The sequence below is a fragment of the Antedon mediterranea genome, chromosome 11 (assembly GCF_964355755.1).
Source record: "Antedon mediterranea chromosome 11, ecAntMedi1.1, whole genome shotgun sequence".
Taxonomy (NCBI): Eukaryota; Metazoa; Echinodermata; class Crinoidea; order Comatulida; family Antedonidae; genus Antedon; species Antedon mediterranea.
In genome coordinates, this window is record NC_092680.1 from 10,214,663 (window position 1) to 10,239,778 (window position 25,116).

The 25,116-nt window shown below is 34.5% G+C and overlaps 1 protein-coding gene across 1 annotated transcript; it reads right to left on the reverse strand.

Moving 5' to 3' along the window:
* Nucleotides 1-2,348: 2,348 nt before the first annotated feature.
* On the reverse strand, nucleotides 2,349-17,552 carry LOC140063107 (acid-sensing ion channel 4-A-like). The gene is made up of 10 exons (XM_072109544.1): nucleotides 17,178-17,552; nucleotides 16,866-17,047; nucleotides 16,456-16,556; nucleotides 15,682-15,845; nucleotides 13,357-13,461; nucleotides 12,840-12,957; nucleotides 12,595-12,667; nucleotides 12,155-12,215; nucleotides 3,785-3,922; nucleotides 2,349-3,324 (listed from the first exon to the last, which is right to left on the reverse strand). Exons 1-10 carry the CDS (start codon nucleotides 17,550-17,552, stop codon nucleotides 3,112-3,114), a joined length of 1,530 nt encoding a protein of 509 aa, XP_071965645.1. The 3' UTR covers nucleotides 2,349-3,111.
* Nucleotides 17,553-25,116: the final 7,564 nt, after the last annotated feature.

A 25,116-nucleotide genomic window follows, 5' to 3' on the forward strand; every position in this document is an offset into this window, starting at 1 on the left:
CGGCTGAGTAACTTTAACAAATAACAAATTTGTTATCTGTTTAAATTGTGAACATAAGCTCCTTTCAAAGTTGGCAAGATCCTACAGACCGAAGAAACAAAATTCAAGAGATCGATCTTTATTTTTTCTTTCCTTTTTTCATTTTCTATATTATAAATTACTTTGAATTTTAATTCATAATGTTAGATTTTTCCATTTTTAAATTTCTTTACAAGTGGGGCAGATTGCCATGTTTTCCCATTGGGCCCTTTATTGATAGGCCGACCATGAGTGTAACGGCATCGTGCGTATAACGTCTGTCAAGTTTTAACTTCACTTATAGTGCAATATGTCCTAATTCGGCAAATGTTCTTCATTAATATTTAGCAAATGGCATCGATATTGTAATTCTTAAGTGCCGTTCCGTCTTTGAGAAAGCGCCCGTGAGTGCATACCACAATCGAAGAAAAGTAGAACGGAATATATCTTACAGTTTGGCAGCTAGAAAAAGAAAAATATGTACAATTTAACTGAAAAAGTCTAACTTTGAGAAAATCGGGTTTACTGAAAGTGATATACACCGAGCTACTAAATCGAATTACAACACACCACCTCTAGCTTTTGTTGCTCTGGGCATTCGCAATAAAAAGTAGAACGAAATATATCTTTGGTCTGGTTGTGTAGTGTTTGTAGAAATGTACGCAATTACTGAACAAAATGTGTTTGAAGCTTATATAACGAAATAAATGTCGAAGTGCCAAGATTAGATTAGTTGCTAGAGGTAAGACGCACGAATGAACAAAATAGGCCTAAAACAAATTAGTACAATTTTATTTATATCGCAAAAAAAAGATATAGATCTTCAGTAGTATGTGTAATAAATAAATCTTGAATTGCGTTTTTTCAAAAACTAAATACTGTAAAGAAAGTAACAGTGAGTGCCATTAGTTTGTAAAAAAAGACTAATAATAATATCGAAAATCTACGGCACAATCACTTTAATTTATTATAGAGGGGTATTAAACTTAACTTTTTGTTGTTCTTTGACGGTAATATTATTATCTTCTCCACAGTGTTAACATTATTTAACAAGTGAAATCGTATGCCACTGGCGGAAGCTTCCGTCATTTCACGCTGAGCTTAGGGGGTTTTCATTACATATAATGACTAGCCTACGGTATGAACTACATTGCTATACATCTTGTGCCAAAACATTGGGTAACAAATGGCATTTTTATTTGACAACGTCAGATTGAAATGCACGCTTAATTGGATGTCTCATCAGCTACTGTTTATAAGTATACGCTTCGTTCGACCTGGATTTGATACACCGGTAATCTTCATTTTGTCATTGTAGGTGTATATTAACAAAGTTGGGTAATAACTAATGCAAGCCTTCATTTTTACTGATAACACATCTAATATTATGTTTAGTCATATTTTAAAACGGTATTCTCTGTACGCGCACGTCGTCGTATTACTATAAGCCTAATGAGCGCATTTCCAAACTGATCATTAAAACAACACAAAATGTATTTAACATAATTTTAGTGTTCTGCGTTTTCTTTTCAAGCCGTCATTTTAGAAACCGGGGATACTAAACGAACTTCGTGAGTGGAGTAAAACAACAAGAAAGTCGAATTCGACTGATTCTCTGTTTGTTTGTATCTGTAATTTCGGCCTAAATCTTTTTTTAAAATCTATTGACGCCTGTGCGATTGCTTACAGCAAAACAGTATCAACCAAAACATCAAATAAAATGAATGAATATATTATACGTCACGTCTACATATTTTGCTTTCGTATATCGTCCTTTACATCATTTTAAACAAATTTTTAGTGTCTACTACACTTTTGAAATACGATCTAAGATTTGGCAGCAGGCAAATGTTTGTTTTCTTGAATCAGCTGAATATCTGAATCTGAATATTCTTATTTGCGCGAGAGTGATAGTATGAAAATACCATATCTTCCAAGGGTAGCTGACTAAATTAAGTTCATTACCATGACAACAACGTAAAATCATATTTAGTTTGATCTTATAACGTTCGTTGTGTGTGTTTTAATTGTAAATTTGACCTTTACACTTTCATTTGAAGATAATTTAGTCTGTTTTAATTATCTTTATTTTGCAGTAAACGCATCAATTTGTTCCAGTTGGTCAGTTGTTGTACCACTACTATTTTCCTTCACGGTATGTAGGATTGACCAAGAATAACTATTTAAACCATTTATTGTACAGCGCAGCAACATGTTCATAGCAGTATGATGTTTACACAAACATAATTATCAATCAATAAAATAGTGTAATGTAAACAATTGCTGAACAAATTTGCGAGTAAACTGTGCGTTGCCCACCAGGGATAATAATCGAGACGTGACGGATCATCCGAATTGTCTCTCTCGCGATTGATCAACTCACTTGCGTTGCATGCACGCCATTGCGTTGTATTCAGGTGGGAACCAATTATTTTCTTTTCTCTTTTTGTCTGAATTCCCATAGAGGTGTTGGTACATACTAGATACATCAATCCAAGTATCACACATAAAACAAATTATTGAAAATGAGATTATGACGCAATGTTGAGCTCAATCCTTGAGGCCTGCGGTAAATGTGAGTCCTCTATTTTGTTGTCTGTATTCTTTACCAGATGTTATTATGGAATTTTTTTTCTGAACTAAAGTTGGTCAAATAAAATCAAATTTGAAATCTTATTCTAAAATCCTCTCTCTCAGTAGTGTTAGCAGTGGTGAAATGTTGAATACGTCTGTTAAATAGAGGGCGTGATCTAAATTCAACTGAACAAGAGTGCTTTAGACACCTATTGGTTAATTGTGGTTACTATATACAATTCTATAGAACTCTTAATTAATCGTTATATGCAACTACTTATATTCTTGCAATGGAACAAATATGATGAAAATAGAACACATTTTCATCTTAAACAATAATATTTACATAAACAGGTAGTTTAAATCAATCTGAAAGATACAATGCCACTCTCATTTGTGCTAGACAAGTACAGGTTGTATTTCTTCTTTTTTCAGGAAAGATCCAACAAGCAAATTAAAGTCTTTGTTGTTAGGCGAGTTGGTTATAATAAATCAAACAAATGTTTCCTTGCAATATTTCTACGAAATAGCATCAGACTGGAATGTAACACGGTTTGTTTTGTCACCAATTTTTGTTTTCTTTGATCTTTTTGTCTTTTCTTGTCGAACAAATGCTGCGAATACATTTTTCATAATGTCGTAGAAACATTCTAAAAACTCCAAAAACGTTAGAGCTGACATACCAATCCATAGACCAAGATGCCCACCAATGTTACTAACTAGAGATAACAACTGAAAAAAACATTAATTAATAAAATAATTAAGTCTGTTAGGTATGATAACGAACGATGATAGATACAAAATATACATTTTTTCCAAAGAAACAAACGAAATTGGAAACGGTTTGATCATAGAACTATAGCATAGGCCTAACCATTTATACCCAAAATGACGTCATAATCAAATTATAATCGATTTTATTGTTCTTATTGATGTTGGTGATGTCATTTGTTTGGATTTCTGGATTGTCATCCTACTATTCTGTCCTACAAACTATGATTTGTCTTTCCAAACCATATTGTCTTTCAATAAATTACAAACAATATTTTATCTTTTATTGTGGGTCGTACCGCGCCCCGTACAATGGACATAACATTCATTTATTATGTACTTTATTAACAAAACGATTTTGTTTCGTAGTATATAGTCTCATTCGAAAGGAAAAGTTTGGAATGCAAAAAGAACCACTTACTGTGTACGTTGGTACTTGCTGGACTGAATCGTATTGCAGATTTTCATAATAAACATTCACTTTGGCAAAATTCAATCTGAAATAAAGTAAATAAAAATGTTCATGGTGTCTGAAACCAATACCATTATACATTAAATACTATAAAATGAATGAAAAAAGTGTTTTTGAATTCATATAAAGTGGATCGTATCCATAACCCCTGACAATTACCACCCGGATGAATCCTCCCTAGGACAACTACCCTCTAGGACAACTACCCCCTAGGAAAACTACCCCCTAGGACAACTAGCCCCTAAGACAACTACATCCTTGGACAACTATAACCCCCTAGGACAATTACTACAGTACCTTCTAGTACGCTGTTCCGCAACCTATGGGTCACGAATAAAAACGTGCGGCGAGTCCGTAGCGTACACACACACGCATAGTTCGTTGTTAATATACCAGTGGGGAATCCCCTTTTAGGACGTGGATTTAATAACCTACCAATTGGTTCCACGACGCTAATTTTCTGTAGTTTGCAAAGGAGTGTGTAACTTTACTGAAAAACTTCCAACTCTGATGTACCGTCGGTGGGAACTTTTATAAGGAACATTACATTCAGTCAGATAACATTCATTCATTCATTCAGATAACATTTATTCAGATAATAATGAATGAACACATACAAAATAGAAAAAAAAAGATATTAAAGTGAACATAGATAAGGCAGTAATGGGTAGTCTGTCATTATTATCATGAATCCCCTCTAGAAGTTAGAATAATAGAAAGAACAATACAATCAGGTCCATTTCAAATTACACTCATATGTTGTTCAGGTCAGGCGAATGGTTCGGGAAAACCCATTGACGTTAGCATTGAACGTAAATGTGTTTACCGGCGGAAAAAGTATAGTCCAAGAGTATTAGGGTTTGACCCGGACATTTCTAGTAACAAGCTAATTTTTTCAGGAAAGGTCCAGAACTATGATTGGAATATCATACTAAAAGTTTTGAAAAATCCTTCTTGTTCTCTCCGAGAAATCCAAGATGACGTCCAAAATGGCTGCCATTCTAATTAGTATATAACTTTGTAACCGTATTGATTTTGGTGTCAACTAGTTCACAATATACACATTCCTATTTGCTCTAACAGAAAATGTTGTCAAAAAATGGTCGCTACAGTAGTTTCTGGCAGTTTGACCTTTGACCTGGTCTTATCATATCTCGGTAATAGAGAATTGGGATTAGGCCCAAATTGTTCAGAACATGCATATTTTTATTTGGTGTAATGAAATATTTTATCCCAAAATGACGGGAAGTGAGGTTATTGACCTCTTATTGACCTATTCATATATCTTTTACCGTATCTCAAGAAATATTTGGTTGTTTGGAACATATACATTTTTATTTAGTCTAATACAACAGTAAGTTATTTATTGAAAATAACAAAAATCAAAGAGCTGCACAGGCAGAGTATATGAATACTGTAGATAAAATTAAAATCAAAAGTATAAATTGTTTTACCTAAAAATCTTAGGTACATATGTCGATTTAAGACTGGTAGAATACTGTAATAATTGTCTTATAATAATAATTTCACGTCAAATATTGTAATATGTATATTGTGTGGTACACCGGCCATGTTGTCCCCTTCTCATACACAATTTGATTTACAGTACAAATAAATAAACTAACTAACAAACAAATAAACAAATAGACAGACAGCCAGATAGACAGTTAGACAGACAGTAAGACAGACAGTTAGAAAGACAGACAGACAGACAGACAGACAAATAGATAGACAGACAGATAGATAGATAGATAGATATATTCCTTTTAGTAGAGTAAATGTTTAAAAAAATGGTTTTATTAGTAGATTAAGTCAAACTTATAATTCTTTTACTTTAAGAAACTCCGAGTTAGATATCTTAATATCAATAATTGCGTTTGGAAAATATTTTGTTTTTATCCTATTGCTTTTTAAATATAACAGCGCCACCTATTTTGTACTTTCACGGCGATTTGAATGTTTTCGCGATCGGAATACATTTCTGGAGAGATATAAGCCTATGTATAATTTAGATCAAAAATGCATTTAAATTAGCTTTAGATCGTGTGTAGGATTTTGATTAATTAATGGGAACATCTCTACAAGACGTGAAATCGTTGGAAAAAGCATAATTACCCTAGATAAGTTCCAATTGTCTGTCGAAGTTTTGCCTTTTCAGCAAAGCTAGTACCGAGTCTAGCGTAGGCCTAGGCCTGTTAGTATTAGGCTAGACCTAGCCTCGGTATTTTAGCCTTGCTAGGTCTCCGATTGTTTGGTCGTTTGTGAACATAATTGTGTGTTTATAAATCCATATAAATATAACGTTTAATATAATATTAAAAACCAAATGTTACTGTTTTAATCAATGTGAATGAAATGTAGGCCTTGGCGAATGACGAATGTTTTATATTCGTGTACTGATACAAATAATGGCATTTGGTGAATGATGAAAGGTTAAATATCAACTCGGCGTTGCCTCGTTGATATATAACCTTTCATCATTCACCTCAATCCTCATGCCATTATTTGTACCATTACACTAATAAACATTCATTATTTGTATACTATTAAATATTGCTACCAAACTGAGCGCCTAAGTCAAAACGATTGGTTTGTAGTAGTTTTGTGTAGTATTGTTTACGTAATTACGAACGTAGTGAGAAGGAATTGATACGTGTGTAACGAACGGTATTATTAAAAAAATATTCCACTTACGAAATAAATGATTCTGTATCATTACTGGTAGATAAATACGGAGTATCCTCAATTTTATCTATGACAGTTGACTGAATAAAAAAGAAATAATAAAGCAAGTCAATGATTATTTTCTAGTTTTCTGGACGAGAAAGGGTCTAGGACAACTATCCCCTGGACAACTACCACCCGGACAACTACCAACCGGAAAATCCCCCCAATCAATCACCCTTCTAGAAACTATTCCCGATAGTAGAGCAGTTAATGACATGAGCTGTGCATTTTATTACCAAAGCATGAAACTTGGCACAAAGTTTCTTTGATGTATATAGATTCAAAATATCGGGGGGTGCCAAGTGTCCAACGTCCGGTATGGCGGCCATCTTGATTTCAAAATGGCCACCATAAAAACAAAAAATGTTCATATCTTGGCAACTATACACATTAGAGACTTAATTCTGGTCTCAAATTGTTCACAAACTATATATTTCTATTTACTCTAATGAAAAGTTTCGTCCAAAAATGACCAGAAATGATGTTTCTTACAGTTTGACCTTTGACCTTGTATTTGTATATCTCTGTAACTACTGGTCATTTTCAATCGATTTTGGTGTCATTTTGTTCAGAATAGATACATTTATATTTGTAGTAATGAAACATTTTCACATAAATTGACCGGAAATACAATTTATGACCTTTGACATTAATTTATTGATTTTTAATTATGTGAATATACTGTAGGTGGTTTTTGTTGGTCTAAAGTGCACCTAATTTTGAACTTTAACCTGATAGGCGTAATTATATTAAATGATTAATGGACTTAAATTGTATATAGTACATAAAATTGGTAAACATTGTGCTTGGTGGTACCATTAGTTCAATGATGTTGGCACCTTCTGATTCGCTAAAAGTTTTAATAGTTTGACAGAGGAAATAACATACATGTTATTGAATACCGTAAAACCTCGAAAAGGTGATAGTATGAGCTTCTTTTCGAAACAGACTGTATTTGATTGTCAAATGAATATAGTATGATGATCGTGTTTATATCAATATATTATAAATGACCTTACAAAGAACCCTTTCTATTTCAACAATTAAGCCACAGTTATTCTACAATTTATTGTTTTCCAAGTGGTAGGCCTATTTTGATTGCATCTTATTTTTGTATTCTTCCTCGGTTAATATGGTCCTAACCCTCCTTCTTTGTCTGTAGATGATCTTATACCCCATTCTTTGTCTGTGGATGGTCTTTACCCGCTTCTGTGTCTGTTGATGGTATTATTACACCCCTTTCTTTATGTGTGGATGGTCTTACACCCATTTCTTTGTCTGTAGATGGTCTTACACCCCTTCTTTGTCTGTGGATGGTCCTACACTCCCTTCTTTGTCTGTGGATGGTCCTACACCCCTTCTATTTCTGTGGATGGTCCTACACCCCCTTCTTTGTCTGTGGATAGTCTTATGCACCCTTCTTTGTCTGTGGATGGTCTTACACCCCTTTCTTTGTGGACGGTCTTATACCCGTTTCTTTGTCTATGGATGGTCTTATACCCCCTTCTGTGTCTGTTGATGGTATTACACCCCTTTCTTTGTCTGTTGATGGTATTAAACCCCTTTCTTTGTGTGTGGATGGTCTTACACCCCTGTCTTTGTCTGTAGATGGTCTTATAATCCCTTCTTTGTATGTGGATGGTCTTACACCCCTTCTTTGTCTGTGGGTGGTCTTACATCCCCTTCTTTGTCTGTGGATGGTCCGATGGTCCTACACCTCCTTTTTTGTCTGTGGATGGTCTTATACCCCTTCTTTGTCTGTAAGTGGTCCTATACCCCTTTCTTTGTCAGTGGACGGTTCTACACCCCCTTCTTTGTCTGTGGATGGTCTTACACCCTTTTCTTTTTCTGTGGACGGTCTTATACCCCCTTCTGTGCCTGTGGGTGATCTTATACCCCCTTCTTTGTCTGTTGATGGTATTACACCCCTTTCTTTGTCCGTTGATGGTATTACACCCTTTTTTTGTATGTGGATGGTCTTATACACCCCTTTCTTTGTGTATGGCTGGTCTTGCACTCCTTTAATTTGTCTGTGGATGGTCTTATACCCCTTCTTTGTCTGTAAGTGGTCCTATACCCCTTTCTTTGTCAGTGGTGGATGGTCTTACACCCTCCTTCTTTGTCTGTGGATGGTCTTACACCCTTTTCTTTTTCTGTGGACGGTTTTATACCCCTTCTGTGCCTGTGGGTGATCTTATACCCCCTTCTTTGTCTGTTGATGGTATTACACCCCTTTCTTTGTCCGTTGATGGTATTACACCCCTTTTTTGTATGTGGATGGTCTTATACACCCCTTTGTGTATGGATGGTCTTGCACTCCTTTAATTTGTCTGTGGATTCTTATTTCTTTGTCTGTGGATGGTCTTATACCCCCTTCTTTGTCTGTGGATGGTCTTATATCCCCTTCTTTGTCTGTGGATGGTCTTCTCCCCTTCTTTGTCTGTGGATGGTCCTACACCCCTTCTTTGTCTGTGGATGGTCCTACACCCCTTATTTGTCTGTAAGTGGTCCTATACCCCTTTCTTTGTCAGTGGATGGTCTTGCACCCCCTTCTTTGTCTGTGGATGGTCCTACGCCCCCTTCTTTGACTGTGGATGGTCCTATACCCCTTTTTTTGTCAGTGTATGGTCTTATACCCCCTTCTTTGTCTGTGGACGGTCCTACATCCCCTTCTTTGTCTGTAGATGGCCTTACACCCCTTTCTTTGTCTGTGGATGGTCTTATACCTCCTTCTTTTTGTGTGGATGGTCTTACACCCCCTTCTTTGTCTGTGGATGGTCTTACACCCCCTTTTCTGTCTGTGGATGGTCTTATTCCCTCTTCTTTGTATGTGGATGGTCTTACAATCCCTTCTTTGTCTGTGGATGGTCTTACACCCCCTTCTTTGTCTGTGGATGGTCTTACACCCCCTTCTTTGTCTGGTCCCACTACTTTGATTGATTAAATTAGACATTGTTTCTTGTATGATTAGGAAACCAAGACCTTTAAAGTGAAAGTCCACAGGTGGATGCCTAAACAGGTCTTGTACAGAACAGTATATTGTAGGTCCATGTCACTAATTTGAGGATTACTTGAATAATTATATTGAGATGTCTTTTACGAATTGATTTAGTTCGGATTTTGCTAAAAAATCAATGATTAGAGAAAATCGAGGAAAAGGATTCAGATGAAAGGTTTACAGCAAAGGCCCATTACCATAAAAATGGAGTACATTTTTTTAGATGCAACGAAAAAACGATTGACACATAACAGTTTAGCAAACATGTCGGCATAGATGAGCTCAGTGATCTGTCATACTTTATGCCTATCCTATCACATCAAAAGTTAAAAATTCAGAATAATAATTCCGTGTCATTTATTTCGGTAAAAAAATTAGGTGCATTTATACCAATTTAACCACATACAGTATGTTCACATAGTTAAAGGTTATAAATTGTATTTCCAGTCATTTTATGTGAAAATGTTTCATTACTACAAATATAAATGTCTTTATTCTGAACAAAAGGACACCAAAATCGATTGAAAATAATCAGTAGTTACTGAGATATACAGATAAGAGGTCAAAGGTCAAACTGGAAGAAACGTCATTTCCGGTCATTTTTGGACGAAACTTTTCATTAGAGCAAATAGAAATATGTGGTTTGTGAACAATTTAACACCAGAATCAAGTCTCTACTGTTTATAGTTGCCAAGATATTAACACTTTTTGTTTTTATGGTGGCCATTTTGAAATCAAGATGGCCGCCATACCGGACGTTGGACACTTGGCACCCCCCGATATTTTGAATCTATATACATCAAAGAAACTTAGTGGAAAGTTTCATGCTTTGGTAATAAAGTGCACAACTTGGCTATTTTTATGGCGTTAACTGCTCTACTACGAGGACAACTACCCTCTAGGATAACTACCCTTTATGATAACTACCCACTAGGACAAAATTACCCCCTTGGACAACTACCCTCTAGCTACCCACTAGGACAACTACCCCCTAGGACAACTGCCCATGTAAGCCTACAACTCCCCTTAGGAAAACTAAAGCTTTGGACAACTTACGTTTGGTAACCAAATTAACAAGCTGCTTCTTTTGGTGCCAATTGTATTGTAAATCAAATTATGTCTGAGGTGGGACTACTTGGGCGTGTTGTACCACAATATACATTTTACAATATTTGACGTGAAATTATTTTATAAAAAATTATTAAAATATTCTACATATCGAAGTATGTACCTAAGATTTGTAGCCTATTTTGTAATAACTGTAGCGATATTTATTTAAAAAAAACTTCTTGGACAAACAATGAAAAACATTTCCTCAATTGGCACAGTTAGCTATGTTTTCATAATAGGAAGACTAACGAGAGAGATAGAGATTTATTTTCAAATAGTCTAATGTAATCAATTAATTAATTAATTAATAGTGTAGGCTTTTTTAAATCTAAAGTAAAATTAGGAGGTTCTGCTGTAGAATACGAATTGGAATAAAATAAAATAAGTAGATATATAATTATTCCTCAGGTTCTAAAAACGTTTATTTTTTTCCTTATTTTCTCAGGAGTGGGGAGAAAATGTAAAAAAAAAATCAATTAAAGTTCTTATAATGAAGTAGTAACAGCCAAACCAATATTCCATATTACTGGACTTGCAGTAAACATAGACCTATAATGTCATTAAACAGCATGACATAAGCTCTATGATTTTCGATTGACTGGTGCAGTTAGGTAAACTGTACTGTATATGTTCCTAGATTTCTGTACGGCATCTTCATGCCACGGAAGAATAAAATAAGCCCACCCCCTTAGTTTTCGAAATTGGAATACGTTTTAAGATATTTGGAGCGTTATCGAATCCTGTTTAATGTCAACTGCTGACGAATACTCATATTGAAATATTCAAAAGCCTTTTACAATCATAATCAAAGTGTAATGTAATTTATTACTAGAAAAAAGGCAAAATAAATGAAATTGAATAAAAGTCCTATAGGTTTGAGTGGCATAATATTAGCTTATATTAGAGGTTAGTTGTCCTAGGGTGTAGTTGTCCGGGTGGTAGTTGTCCTAGACTCGTACTAGAGGTTAGTTGTCCTAGGGTGTAGTTGTCCGGGTGGTAGTTGTCCTAAGGGGGAAGTTTTCCTGGTGGGTAATTGTCAGCGTGTAGTTGTCCGGGTGGTAGTTGTCCAGGGGTTAGTTGTCCTAGACTCGTACTAGAGGTTAGTTGTCCTAGGGTGTAGTTGTCCGGGTGGTAGTTGTCCTAAGGGGGAAGTTGTCCTGGTGGGTAATTGTCAGGGTGTAGTTGTCCGGGTGGTAGTTGTCCTAAGGGGCAGCTGTCCTTGAGGGTAGATTTCCTAGTGGGTAAGTGTCCGGGTGGTAGTTGTCCTAAGGGGGAAGCTGTCCTTGAGGGTAGATTTCCTAGTGGGTAAGTGTCCGGGTAGTAATTGTCTTGGTGGTAAGACATATCTTCCAATTCGAGTAGTTATTATACAAATAACATAGTAGCTTTTTTTTGTCATGCATTGGAGACGTTATCAACTTTATTTTATGCTGGGCGTTTGGTTTGTTGTCAAAACCATAATTTGAATAATAGCCTAGACACACACTTTCACAATGTAATTCCCTACTTTCTAATAATTTTTCATTATATTCTTTGTGGAAAAACCTAAATTACAATTTGTAAGTACAATGTCAATAGAATCATTATTATTAGTAGTTTTCAGGAAAAGACATAGACCTAATTGTTAACAATTAGAGTGAATGAGAATGAGATATAGTCCCACAAGTGAGGACAAAAAGAAAATTGAAAAGAAGGACTATACCTACCATATAATTTAAATTAGGCCAGGATGAAGACGAAGTAGTTGTTGTGTATGAAACCTCTCTAGAAAATAGAAGACAACCACCATATGCAATAACGATAATATACCATTAACGATCAATAGGCCTAATACAACTATATCAACAACAAAGTAAAACCTATAGGCCTATTATTATATACAGTAATTGTGATTTTCTATATAGGATAATGAAGTCTTAATTACTTGCATGCTGGAGGACAATCACAAATAAAACTGCCTTCTGCAATCTTTTGTTCTGCTTCAAGCATACATTGCTCTGTAAATGAAGATACAAATATGATTTTTAATGTAAAATTAATGTCTATTTATTAAAGCATATAATATTTATTTGTTGCTTTCGACTGCTGTTTATTATTGATTGTTTATTATGTGTTATGTCAAAGGTATTGTAATTTGTTTGCGAACGTTCTTGTATTAGAAATACTTACCTTGCGTTGCATTGCCAGCTGTACATAATGGTGTTACCGAATGGTCAAATGTGTATTTAGGAAGGTAACATTTGCAGTGGTTATAAGTCTTATAATAAATACAATCTTTCCAACAGGCCTAGAAAAATAACACATTCCACAATTATGCCAAAGAAATAAACTTCTATAAGAACCAATAGGCCTATATTTGTATTGTAGCCGATTTTAAGTATAGGCAAATTATATGATACAGTATCACGTGCACATGTGATACCTCCTGTATTATACGGTTTAAAATGCATATACAGTATTACATTTTAGGCCATATTACAGACTGTTGTTTTCCGTTGCTGAACAAAGAATCTGGAACAATTTATTAGGTTACATTAAACATTTTTGAATGAATATTATCAGTTTAAAAACATTTAAAGACTTTTTATTTTAACCAATGTTATGCGAGTAGGTGAAGCGCCGTTGATTATAATCTTTTCATAGAAATGGGTGCTATATGAATGTAATGTTAATTGTGTTGCCTCACCGGTTTGCTGTATGTAATCTGTGAAAAGAGTTCACTGAAGAGTGTATGAACACTGCTATCACTGCAGTCTGAAGGGTAAGGTGATGGAAGTCTTTCAAACTCCGTCTGAAATTAAAAGTAAAACAGCAAAATTAAGATTAGGCCTATTTATTTATGGAAATATTTAATGTTATAATGAAGGATGATAATATAACCTTTCATAAACCTCTTTGAATCTGTCTTAACAACATGAAATCCATCCTGCCTCGAGAGGAGAAATTTTTAAACTACCAGATACATTTTCATAATAATAAATAGGACAAAATTAAGATCAATAACCTGTTTTGCCATTAAGTTTCGAATTGCACCACTCAAAAACGAATCAATTAAATTAGTTTATTGTTATTGAATAAGTGTCAGTAATTTACAATTTATAACAAACATTAATTGCATGCACAGAATAGACAGCATTAAAATCATAAAAGAGTGAACGATTGGAAGCAATAATAAGCATAAGCGTAGGATTACATATTGCGAGCAAGGCAATGTAAAGGAAACATTGTTAAGAACGCTCGCTCCCTCCTCTCTAGGAAGTGTAGACATTGCTTCTCGGAATGATAATGACTAATGAATAAATGGTTTTAGAAGGATGTTCTGGCTTGGACGTTTTCTGTCGGTTACCATTTTGAAATGCTTGATATTCGTAAAACTAAACCTACTCTGTTTCACAGTGTCTTAGATGATTAATAACATTTTAAAGTATAGTGTTTATTGTGGTAGGGTCCTTGTAGGATATGTTTAATTTGTTGGTTTTAAAAATATGGTAACATTTATGATCAAATAAATCCTCTAATAGATATGAAAAGTGGTAAAAAGAATAACAAATGCTTAGTAAATTGTAGATAACAGTCCGAGGAATTCTACTACAAATAGTATAATTGTGTTATAAATATAATACAAATGTGACTATTATTCTAAGTGATGTTTTATTGGGAAGGTGTTCGGAGTTTATTCAAATAAATACCTCCTAATTGGTATTATTAAAACATTATTTATTTTGAACATCCTTTGAAACTAACTTCTGCGACAGAGTGGGCCGTCTCAATTCAATTCAATTCATTTATTTTCAAGAATACAAACACAAGAAAACTGACACCAGTCTGGCGGATTGTAGAAAAGTGACTAAGTCACTATGTGAGTACTCTCCTTCTGGTGCAGACAAAAACAAAAAGTTAATAGCAAAATATATTAAGCCTTAGAAGGAAAACGTTGCAACATGGGCAGAAGTATACCGGGACGTACGTGTACAGATAGCCCACAGTTATTCCTGCCATATACTCAATAACTCGGCTTTCGGGGTTCACTCGATTTAAAACAAAAGGTCTGATCACCAGTTCCCCCTATGTAATTTTATAGTGTATAATATTCCCCACAATATACTATAATTTAATTTTTTGTTTTCTCTTTTGTGGCGGAAACACCACTTTTATTCACATTAATATTATCTCATATTACATAAAATCGTATTATTTAACTTGTAAATGTCGTTACAGTTCATAAGTAACATTTTTACATATATGATTTCTGTATTACTCCCTTTTTCATTAATTTTCTTATATTTTGCTATACACTTGACAGGATCTTCATTATCATCTATCCCGTTTTAAAATAGTTTACACATTTTCATTTCATAATTTAATCTTTATTAATTTGCAGTATAATTTTTATTTTGCTACTGCGAAAATAAACAAAAACATAACACGAAAGAGGCAAGGTGAACCTGTGGACTCGCCGTGAACCCGGAAATTACTTCTAAGCGCCCACTAAGTTTAAAATCTACCGATGAATCAGAAATTTTGATTCAAAACCCTTTATAATATCTTTCCAAGATAGAAATATTGAACAATATCGTAAGAGTGGAAATTAATGTTATCAAATCTCATTTTGCGGTACATCTGAGATAGATAAGGTAGGTAACCAAGGCTGAGATTTGTCCCGAAGTTTTTCCCTTGTGCTCGCCTACGTCAGAACTAACCATAATTTATATATACATTAGATACATTCTACTGTAACGGAATTAACAAATTGTGGAACGCGTTCAAATAAATCTATAAATCTATCTATAATTTTAAATTTTCAATAATAAATTAGCTCGGATGCAACCCAACGACAAGATTGACCAATCACAAATGACAGTTCTTGTGAGCCATCGCGATTATTCTTTCGGTGACCACTTACTATCATCATTATACCACTACCACCGATTCTCTGCTGTATCTCTACATAAGATACTAGATTATGGATACAGTACCAAAAATTGGCTATTATAGTTTACGAAAAAGTTACCCTGTGTATGCCAATGGATGTTTCTTTGCCAGGGGAAATAGTGACGCCCTGATCCTCTGGAAAAGGCATCTCCGACTGGTCGTGTATAAGGATTCGTAATCCGGCCGCGGGTTGTATATCTGAAATGTATTCATCCTGTTGTATATTCATTTCCAATGTTAAGCCTGTAAAAACAAACAGATCATTATAATTTTCTTTCAAAACAAAATTTTTCAGCACTGCCGATTATGAGACTTTTCAGCTTACAATTAACGGAATAATTAAAGTTTTTGGCCAAAGCTCTACGAACTGGTTCGGCAGTTCTTTCACTATGATCGACATATTATTTCTAATAAACCATGTGACAGCCTCTTAAGAAGAGGCAATTGATTCGTTAATTTTCTATCAATAATGGTAAGTGTATGGATAAATAACTGTTAATTAAGTAACAGAGACTTGTGTGTGTGTAGTGTGCCTTGTAAACCATGCATAATTCAATTCTTTTTTTTAATAGGTTACTCATTAGTCCTGTATTTGTATTAACGATAGATATATCAATCATTTTCATGAATTTTAGGATTAGACTATAATAATACAATACAATAGCATTAGGTCAAGTTCCTATAATGTAAATAAGAATAATACCGTAATAATTATGATCAGGATAATAACGGCAAGCCCATGGTACAAATAAAAAAGCCCCTTCCAACCGTACCCACTATCCTCGTCAGTCCCTTACTTCAATAGTAATATCTAGCCTTGGTTTAGTAGTAACAACAAATGGTAAACGCTCACCATATAGAGGTCCAGCATATGAGGTGTTACTTATATTGTTTTCAAGACCGTTAAACGTATAGCAATTACCGTACAGATAATTGTATGAAAATGTGAAATTTCTGAAAACAAAGAGATATTGTTATTATTAATATTGCCCCCTATAAAGTTTATCTAGCCAATCTAGTATAAATATTAATTAATCATTAAGACATCCACACACATATTAAATTCAAGAAATTAGCCTAAGCAATCAGGAACTATGCGAATAAAATGCAAAGCGATATCGTGGTGCTATTTAAAATTCCACATGTTCTATTCAGGACGATAAATTTGGAAAATATGCAAACAAAACAAGCAAGCAGACAAACAATGCACATTTTGTTTTGCCAAATAATGGTACCAACTTGAACAGTATTCTAATGCCTTACGCTGGTACACATGGGTATCCATTGAAATTACACGACAGCATAGAGCTAGTGACCATGTGACCTGCATACTCTCTGTCTTCATATGGCATTTTGGCGAGTGTTTCTGTCACTGCGCTGATCATATCAAAGTAACCTTCACGACTTTCAAGATTAGAGCTCGTCCATTCCATAAATTGATCATCCTAAAAACACACTCAATTTCAATCTTTTATTTCCAGATCCCAGTTCATACAGTATATAATTATAATTACGTATTAACATAATATTTAAAAGCCTATGAGTGACTGAGACAATATGATAATTAACACCTACCTGTTCCATAGCCTGATTATTTAATGAACTATGTAATTCAGGAGTTTTCAGTAAATATGAAAGTTTCATTCCGTTTAAGTTACAAATGGTGACAGCAGGGAATATAAGAGTAGTTGCCACTCGAACTTCCAAGTTTGTGGTGATCTGCCAAGATATGTAGGCACTGACCAGAAGCGTCACTTGCCATACGCACACGGAGAATGAGACAAGAAATGCAAATACCCATAGAAGCCGTCTGCTAGGATACTGTGCGCGCTTTATGTTGGGAATTCCATGCGCAGAAATATTTTCCATGCTGGTCCCTACAACAAGTGCCACATTCGTGCCATTTTCATCTTCAATTTTTGTTTTACTTAGTTCGTGAAGTAGAGTCATGATATCAGTCGTTCTTCACGTAAATTAATTAAAGTATCAATCTCCAGTTGGTATTTCTCCAGTTTAGTAACAACTAATTATTTAGCTATAAATGAAAAGAATGTTAATAACCATTTAGTATTAAAGTTCCGTCAACTGTAGGCTTTAACATTCAGTTGAAAAAAATCATAACATGTCATTTGGGCTTCCTTTAATCTACTGCTGTATACTCTAATGTATATAGACCAAATGTGAAGATTTACATATAGGAAAAGTACGGGTTAAGGAAGAAATTTAATTTAATAATATTTCATAATTACAAATTACAAAGTTGTATGTTTACCCATTGTTTACCATTACGTCTTAGAAATCTAAATTACAATAGTTAAACCAGAAATCATAATTGCAAATTCCTAAAACGGTTAATAACCATTACACAATATCAAATATATTATGATAGGTTTGATAATAACAACATTAATTACCGTTTTGTTACATCTTTAATGTTAAATAGATGGCCTACCTTGTCAGTTTTCCAAACAACTTGATTATGTTAACTTGTATATTACAGAAAACCTGTCACTGCATTGGTTGATGAGACACTAAATGAGAGATTTATTAAACACGCTTTTACCTGTAGCTGGTGTCGAAGTGGCGCACTTTAAACTCGTGCATGTACTTACCTTTATTAACAGCAAAATCAATCAGGCGGTGTCGTAATTAGAATGTCGATATCTACGAGAAATACAAAAAGAAACTATAGCAACGTTGGTTTTATAGTAATTAAAGTGTGTTATATTGAATTTAGAAATGATTGCATATAAATTCACGATTGAGATTCATTACATTTCATTTCGTTTCATTATTTATTTGGTCTATTTAAGTATATACAAAACAAAAACAAACTGAAATTGGGGAGACCAGGGTCAACCTAAGTGAACTTAATCACTGTAGCTGAGCCGGTTGACCCAACCCCAAAGTCAGATTACAGATTTATTAAGTAGTATTTAGTAAAGTTTGTGGTTCATCGTGTGTTTAAAAACGTAACAACCGTCTTTTAGAGTTGTGTGGGCAAGTAAAATTGATTCGAATAAGTAGCGCAGTCTAACTATAAGGTGATGTGACATTGCTAAACAAAACCAGTTTTATCACAGAGTATGGTACAGTACTAAGCCTTCCTTCACTCCCATTTGTACAGGTAATTGCTGGTGATACTTTTTTGTAGTGACATTTATTCTTTCTGGGAACGCAATCATAGAGAGTTTATTTGCAGCCTACTTTCTAATTTACATTCGTATTATATAACTCTATCAATAGTATTTAATAAGGTTTGCTGAGTTATTGCAATTATTGGCGTTGCTTAATGTGGTGCTTTGAGATTGTTTTCAATCTCTACTTAGCTTATTCTGATATTGATTCTTTCTTTTTCTCATTGTAAGAAAATCTATCCTTGATTTATTGTTCTAAACACAAACACAACATGATTAAATTAGAATCATTGTCTCAAATTAGACATTTTTCCAGACAGGTCGGAAGATAATTAATTATGTAGGCCTACTGTAATAGACAGGCAGCCCAGAGGTCTACCTGCAGACTTAGTCATTTCAAATGACTCTACCTTCGGATGACTTCAGGGCTTTTAGGAAACCCTGCAGAAGGTTCGTTGGGACTTATAACAAGAATCAGGGCAACACCCCTGATTCAGTTGTTAAAATTAATTGTCGACTTTCTAAAGCAGAGAAAAAACGTCTTTCCCGAGGACTTAAATTCTGCCCCAAACCAAGGCAGGTCGGCGCACAACAACTATCTTTGGATATAGAGTCTTTCTCCAGAAGATTACGATTACGTGAATATTTTGCTGAGTCAGACAGCAGCACCACGAAAAACGAAGGCAACGTTAACAAATTTAAACCAAATAGTTCCTGGAATCACCTAAAAATTGTCCAGCTTTAGAAACATTTATTCGAGTCTCGAGTCCAGATAAACGTGACAATCTCTCAAAACAAGAGAGGCAGGCCATTGCCAAGTTGCGTCAGCGTAATGATATCCTCATTAAACCCGCTGATAAAGGTTCTGCCATTGTTGCTATGGACATCAAATTTTATGAAGAGGAATCCTTAAGACAGCTAAACAATCCTCTTCATTATATATCGTAAACGGATCACACCCCGGAAATTGCGGATAAGGTGGCCAAATCTGTTTCTGTGATGGTAAAAAAACACTCCATCTGTCCTAAGATTGGACATTTGGCACAGGTCAATCCAGTTCCAGGCAGATTTTATTTCCTACCTAAAATCCACAAAACTGGCAATCCTGGTAGACCCATTATTTCGGGCAATGGCACTGCTACAGAAAAAATTTCTGAATATGGGGATGATTTACTTAGACCATATGTGACTAATCTCCCTTCATACATTCAGGACTCCACGGACTTTATCTGCAAAATTAACTAATAATTCTGTTCTGGCTACATTAGATGTTTCATCGTTGTATACCGTACTAATATCCGTCACGAAGAAGGAGCCGACGCATGTATTTTAAATTACAAACAAATTACAGGCAAAACGCCTACTAAAGCTCATTTATGAGAACTGGTCATGTTGATTTTAACAACAACAATTTTATTTTTGGAAATGACCATTACCTTCAAATTCATGGCACAGCGATGGGCACAAAAATGGCGCCATCTTTTACAAATTTATTTATGGGACAATTTGAGGCCAAATTTCTGTCCCTCCAACCTAATAAACCACTTTTTTGGTTTTATTTATTTATTCAAGATCCAGCAGTGTAAAGAAAAACAGGATCGCCATAAATAAAAAAAAAATATAGATACATTGACGACATCTTCATGATCTGGACCTATGGTGAAGATAATTTGGAATTTTTTCTTCTCAATATTAATTCAGCCCACCCAACTATCAAATTTACAGCTACCAAATCCACTAAGTAGCGTTGATTTTTTTACGTAAACCCACGGATAAAAATATGTACCTGCTCCCTAGCAGTTGTCATCCCCAATACTGTACTATAAACATACCGAACAGTAAAGCATTACGTATCAGACATCTGTTCTTCAGATTTAAATTTTCAGAATCATACCGAAGAACTAACCGGACATCTCCGGAATAGAAATTACAAGAAGGAATACATCGAAACTGCTATAAAGAAAGCAAAAGATATTCCTCGATGTCAAACACTGACGTACAAACTACGTCAGCCAAGTTCGACCAGAGTGCCATTGGTCACAACCTATCGCCCTAGGTTGCCTCTATTACGGGCTATTTATTTATTGAGAAACATATGCCCATTCTACAGTCCACAGAACGTCTCAGAACTGTTTTTCCGGAACCACCCATTATTGAATTTCGTAGACCTCTCAACCTTCGTGATATATTAGTCAGATCCAAATTTAATTGAAATCTCATATTCTAATGAAAAAGTTCATTGATATTAAGTTATGTTTACACTATCAAACTAGTTTGACAAAAAAAGTCACATTTGAGGCAAATCTTGCAAAACTTGTTCATTGGTTGATTCTAATGAAAAATTTAAGAGTAACCAAACTGGCCGTATTTTTCGGATAAGACAATCAATTAATTGTTTAACCAAAAACGTCATTTATCTCATATACTGTAATATTTGTGGAAAACAGTACGTCGGAGAAACTAAAAAAAATAAATTACCCGAATCCGTACTTGTTATATATATTTGGCTTATATAAGTTTTTTAAGTGAGCAGAGAAAAAGTCTGTCATTTGTGATACTGGTATAAGGATGCCAATGGGCATCCCATGGTGGTAAAATAATAATAAATAATAATAAATAACATTTATAAAGCGCAAGAGACAAAGGTTTCAAAGCGCTGTGTTTTCCAAGATCTGTGCAAGTAGTAGCGTGCGATTATGCTTCTCTGAAGAGATGAGTTTTGAGTTTCGTTTTAAATGTGATAACAGATTTTGATGAGCGTATTTCGAGGGGTAGAGTGTTCCAGAGTTTTGGGGCTGCGACAGCGAAAGCACGATCACCGTAAAACCGAGTTCTGGAACGGGGTCCAGGTTTTAGAAGAAGTCTGCTGGTAGTAGGTAGTATCTCTCTCATCTAACCGGGGGTGATTTTTTAGCACGTTTCGGGGTCCCCCGGTCTAGACGCAGCAGGGGGTACCCGGCAGACTCCCATTTTCATTGACTTAAAGTGACCCCCAACACACTTAAATAGTCAGATATTGGTACCTAGCTCATCTAACCAAATGTCTCTGAGCTGCCGGTCTATAATGCACCTCTTGCTTGAAGCACGCAATAAGTAAATATAGTAATTTATAGATAGAATCAAACCTTTTAGCGTGCCATTACGATATTTCGTAGTGTTCTCCAAGATTCCAATTATAATTTGTATAATGTATAAATTGTTTTTCATTTTTCATAGAATAAAAAGATATAGACTTCTTTCCTCCTTTTCAAAAACTTACTTTAAAAAACACCATTATTTAAAAACATAAAAATGCTACCTCGTATTACCCAATGCACTGATAAAGATCAGAACAAAGACATTAAATTAAATTTGACCTCAACACGTGCCGTATAATGTGATACAATTTGGCTAATTAATGTGAATAATATACAAATATTTTTAGATTTGGAATAATGCCAGTAGTGTTTTTTGTTTGTGAATGAAACATCATTTCCTCATAAAACTAAAATATATATATTTCGGTATCTTTTATTAATCAAAAAGTATATACATAAAACAAGTCATGGAAGTATAAACTGAATTGCGAACTGAGTAGTTAAATACATTATACAAAATATACAGAATTAAACAAAATGAGCAAAATGAAGATTAATACAATAGTTAAGTTACGGTACATAGTCAATTAATTAGTAGAAAAATATCTTTAAAAATATATAATGTTTAAATATTCTAAAAAAAGATTTTTTATTTATTTTATCAACGAGTAGTAATGTACTGTAGTTTTCATTTTCATTCTTTTTCGTTCATTCATTTAGTAATTTAGCCATTGATGGTATAGGGGAGCGTTGGAATCGTTTAGATCTACATTTATATTCTTTGTATTTAAGTGAATTTCGCATATTCATGTTATGTGTTTTATTGTTTAGTGGGAACCATTCACTAAATCTATTGTTTTGTACACATTTGTGAGAAAAATGGGAAAAAGCAGGTCACGGCGGTCTGACAAACGTTCAAAGTCTAACTCAGTCAGGGCCGCATCGTATGATGTATAGTTCTCATAGCCTATTATACACCTGCAAGCCCTTTTCTGGACGCGTTCAATCAGGTTGGATTGTGCGTGGGTTATACCAAAATGCCAAACTGGGGCGGCGTATTCTAAAACGGGTCTGATGTAGACCTTAAATACAATGGACAGCTCCTCCTTATTGAAACCGCTTAGCTTGAGAAGTCTCAACATGAATAGTTTTTGGTTCCCCTTCTTAACTATTTCATTTGTATTGCTCTCCCATCTAAGATTATTATCAATCACGACACCTAGTAATTTGACTTTATCAGCAAGTGGTAACGCAGTACCATTAATTGTGAAATTCCGGTCTGGAAGTAAGCGGCGGGGGGTTAGGACAGGGTAGGTATGCTGGTAGCATGGACGTATCAATTGGGGGTTGTTGCTGGGAGTAACTAGCTAACTGGGCGTTTATTGCATTAGCGGTCATTAAGTAGTCCTCTGGGTTGACACCATTAATATGGATAGTAGAGGATGGGTTTTTTTTATTCGTGATGCTGCGAATCTCCGAATGCCATCTCTTAACATTAGTTAAATATAAAATGTTGAAACGTTAGCAAGTAGAGTTAATCAGCAGATTGATATAAATCAAGAATGGAATCGATCCAATTCCCTTTTCCAATTATAAACGCTTACAAACATTATTTTTTGTTTTCAAATAATCACAAAATTTGAATAACAGATTAATGCATATTAATAATATACTATGCTCGGTTCCCACTTTAACGCAACGCAAGGACGTATACGTAACGCAGGTGAGTAGACCAATAAAAAAGGACAATGCAGGAGATGTAAGACGTTGTGATTGCTTATTAAAATACTGTAGGTTTTTTAAAGTAATCACTTGCTTGAGCAATAGATATTATTGTGATTTTAAAAGAAAATGAAGATGTAAAAAATATTATTTTACATCTCCCTGCTACATATTTGTTTGTTCATTGTATTATTTGTATACCGTATAATTTACGCAGTGTAAGTCCTAAAAATGTAGATTACGTACGTCACGTGGATCTTATGATAATGACAAATTAATATTAAGAGTCATATCCGTGTTTAGACAACGAATAGAACCGACTGATTCATTCTTATAGTTTCATAAAACCAAAATATTTTATTTGTGGTTAAGATGTTCAAATCCCGATTTCATTTTCTTCTTATAATAACACAAACAAAACTATGTACACTACTCTTACTCTAGTAGCTAGATCAACTTTCGTATGCGCTTTGAGGTCCAGAGAATTTGACTTCAGAAATTGGTTTAGGGTGGTCAAACAATCATTTTTGGCTTGGTTACACATTTTGAAAATGTGGCGAAAGGTCAAAAGGTCAGGGTGAAAGGTCATAAGACCAAACACCAATATGTCCTTAAATCTCAACAACCACTGGTCACAGCAAAGTAATTTTGGTCTCAAATTGATCAGAAGGTATACATTTATATTCAGTCTAATGGGACATTTTAGTTAAAAATGACCGGAAATGACATTTCTGACCTTTGACCCACAACCCAGGGCATGTATTTATCTCCGTAACTACAGGTTGTAGACACTTAAATTTGGTTTTAAATTGTTCGAAATATATATTTTGTTATTTGTTACACATTTTGAAAAATGTTACAAAAGGTCAAATGGTCAGGGTCAAGGGTTATATGAGCAAATATATAAAGGTACTTGTATCTCGGCAAACACTGGTCGCAGCAAGTCAATTTTGGTCTCAAAATGTTCAGAAGGCATGCATTTATATTCCGTCTAATGGGGCATTTTAGTAAAAAATTATTAGAAATGCCATTTCTGACCTTTGACCCACATACCAGGGCATCTTCATATCTCTGTAAGTACTGGTCGTAGAAACTTAAATTTGGTATCAAATTGTTCGAAATATACATATTTACATTCATTAATAATAATAGAAAATGTGGTTAACAGATGAACAGAAAATACTATTACTAATGTTTCAAACAAAAAACATATCTCTACACAACTTATCCTTAGACAGTAATGTTATGCAATAACTGATACTTTAAATTGTTTCAATTTCAAGTACTAGTTATTGCTGTCCACGAAAACATGTTGATATAAACGTCAAGCTCAACAGTTCTTCTCAGAATGCTAGAAGTAATTTGCCATGTGTATCCGATTAAACGCCCCGGGCATTTATTGTTCAAAAGGGTTTTTAGGGGAGGGGAGGCATCTTTATTTGGGGTATAATATGGTAACATGTATAATCAAATAAATATCACCTAGATGTAAAAAAAATACAGCACAATTAATATCTAAAACTGATAAAATTATGTCCAAAATGCTTGTTAAATTGTAGATTATGGTAGTTAATGAAA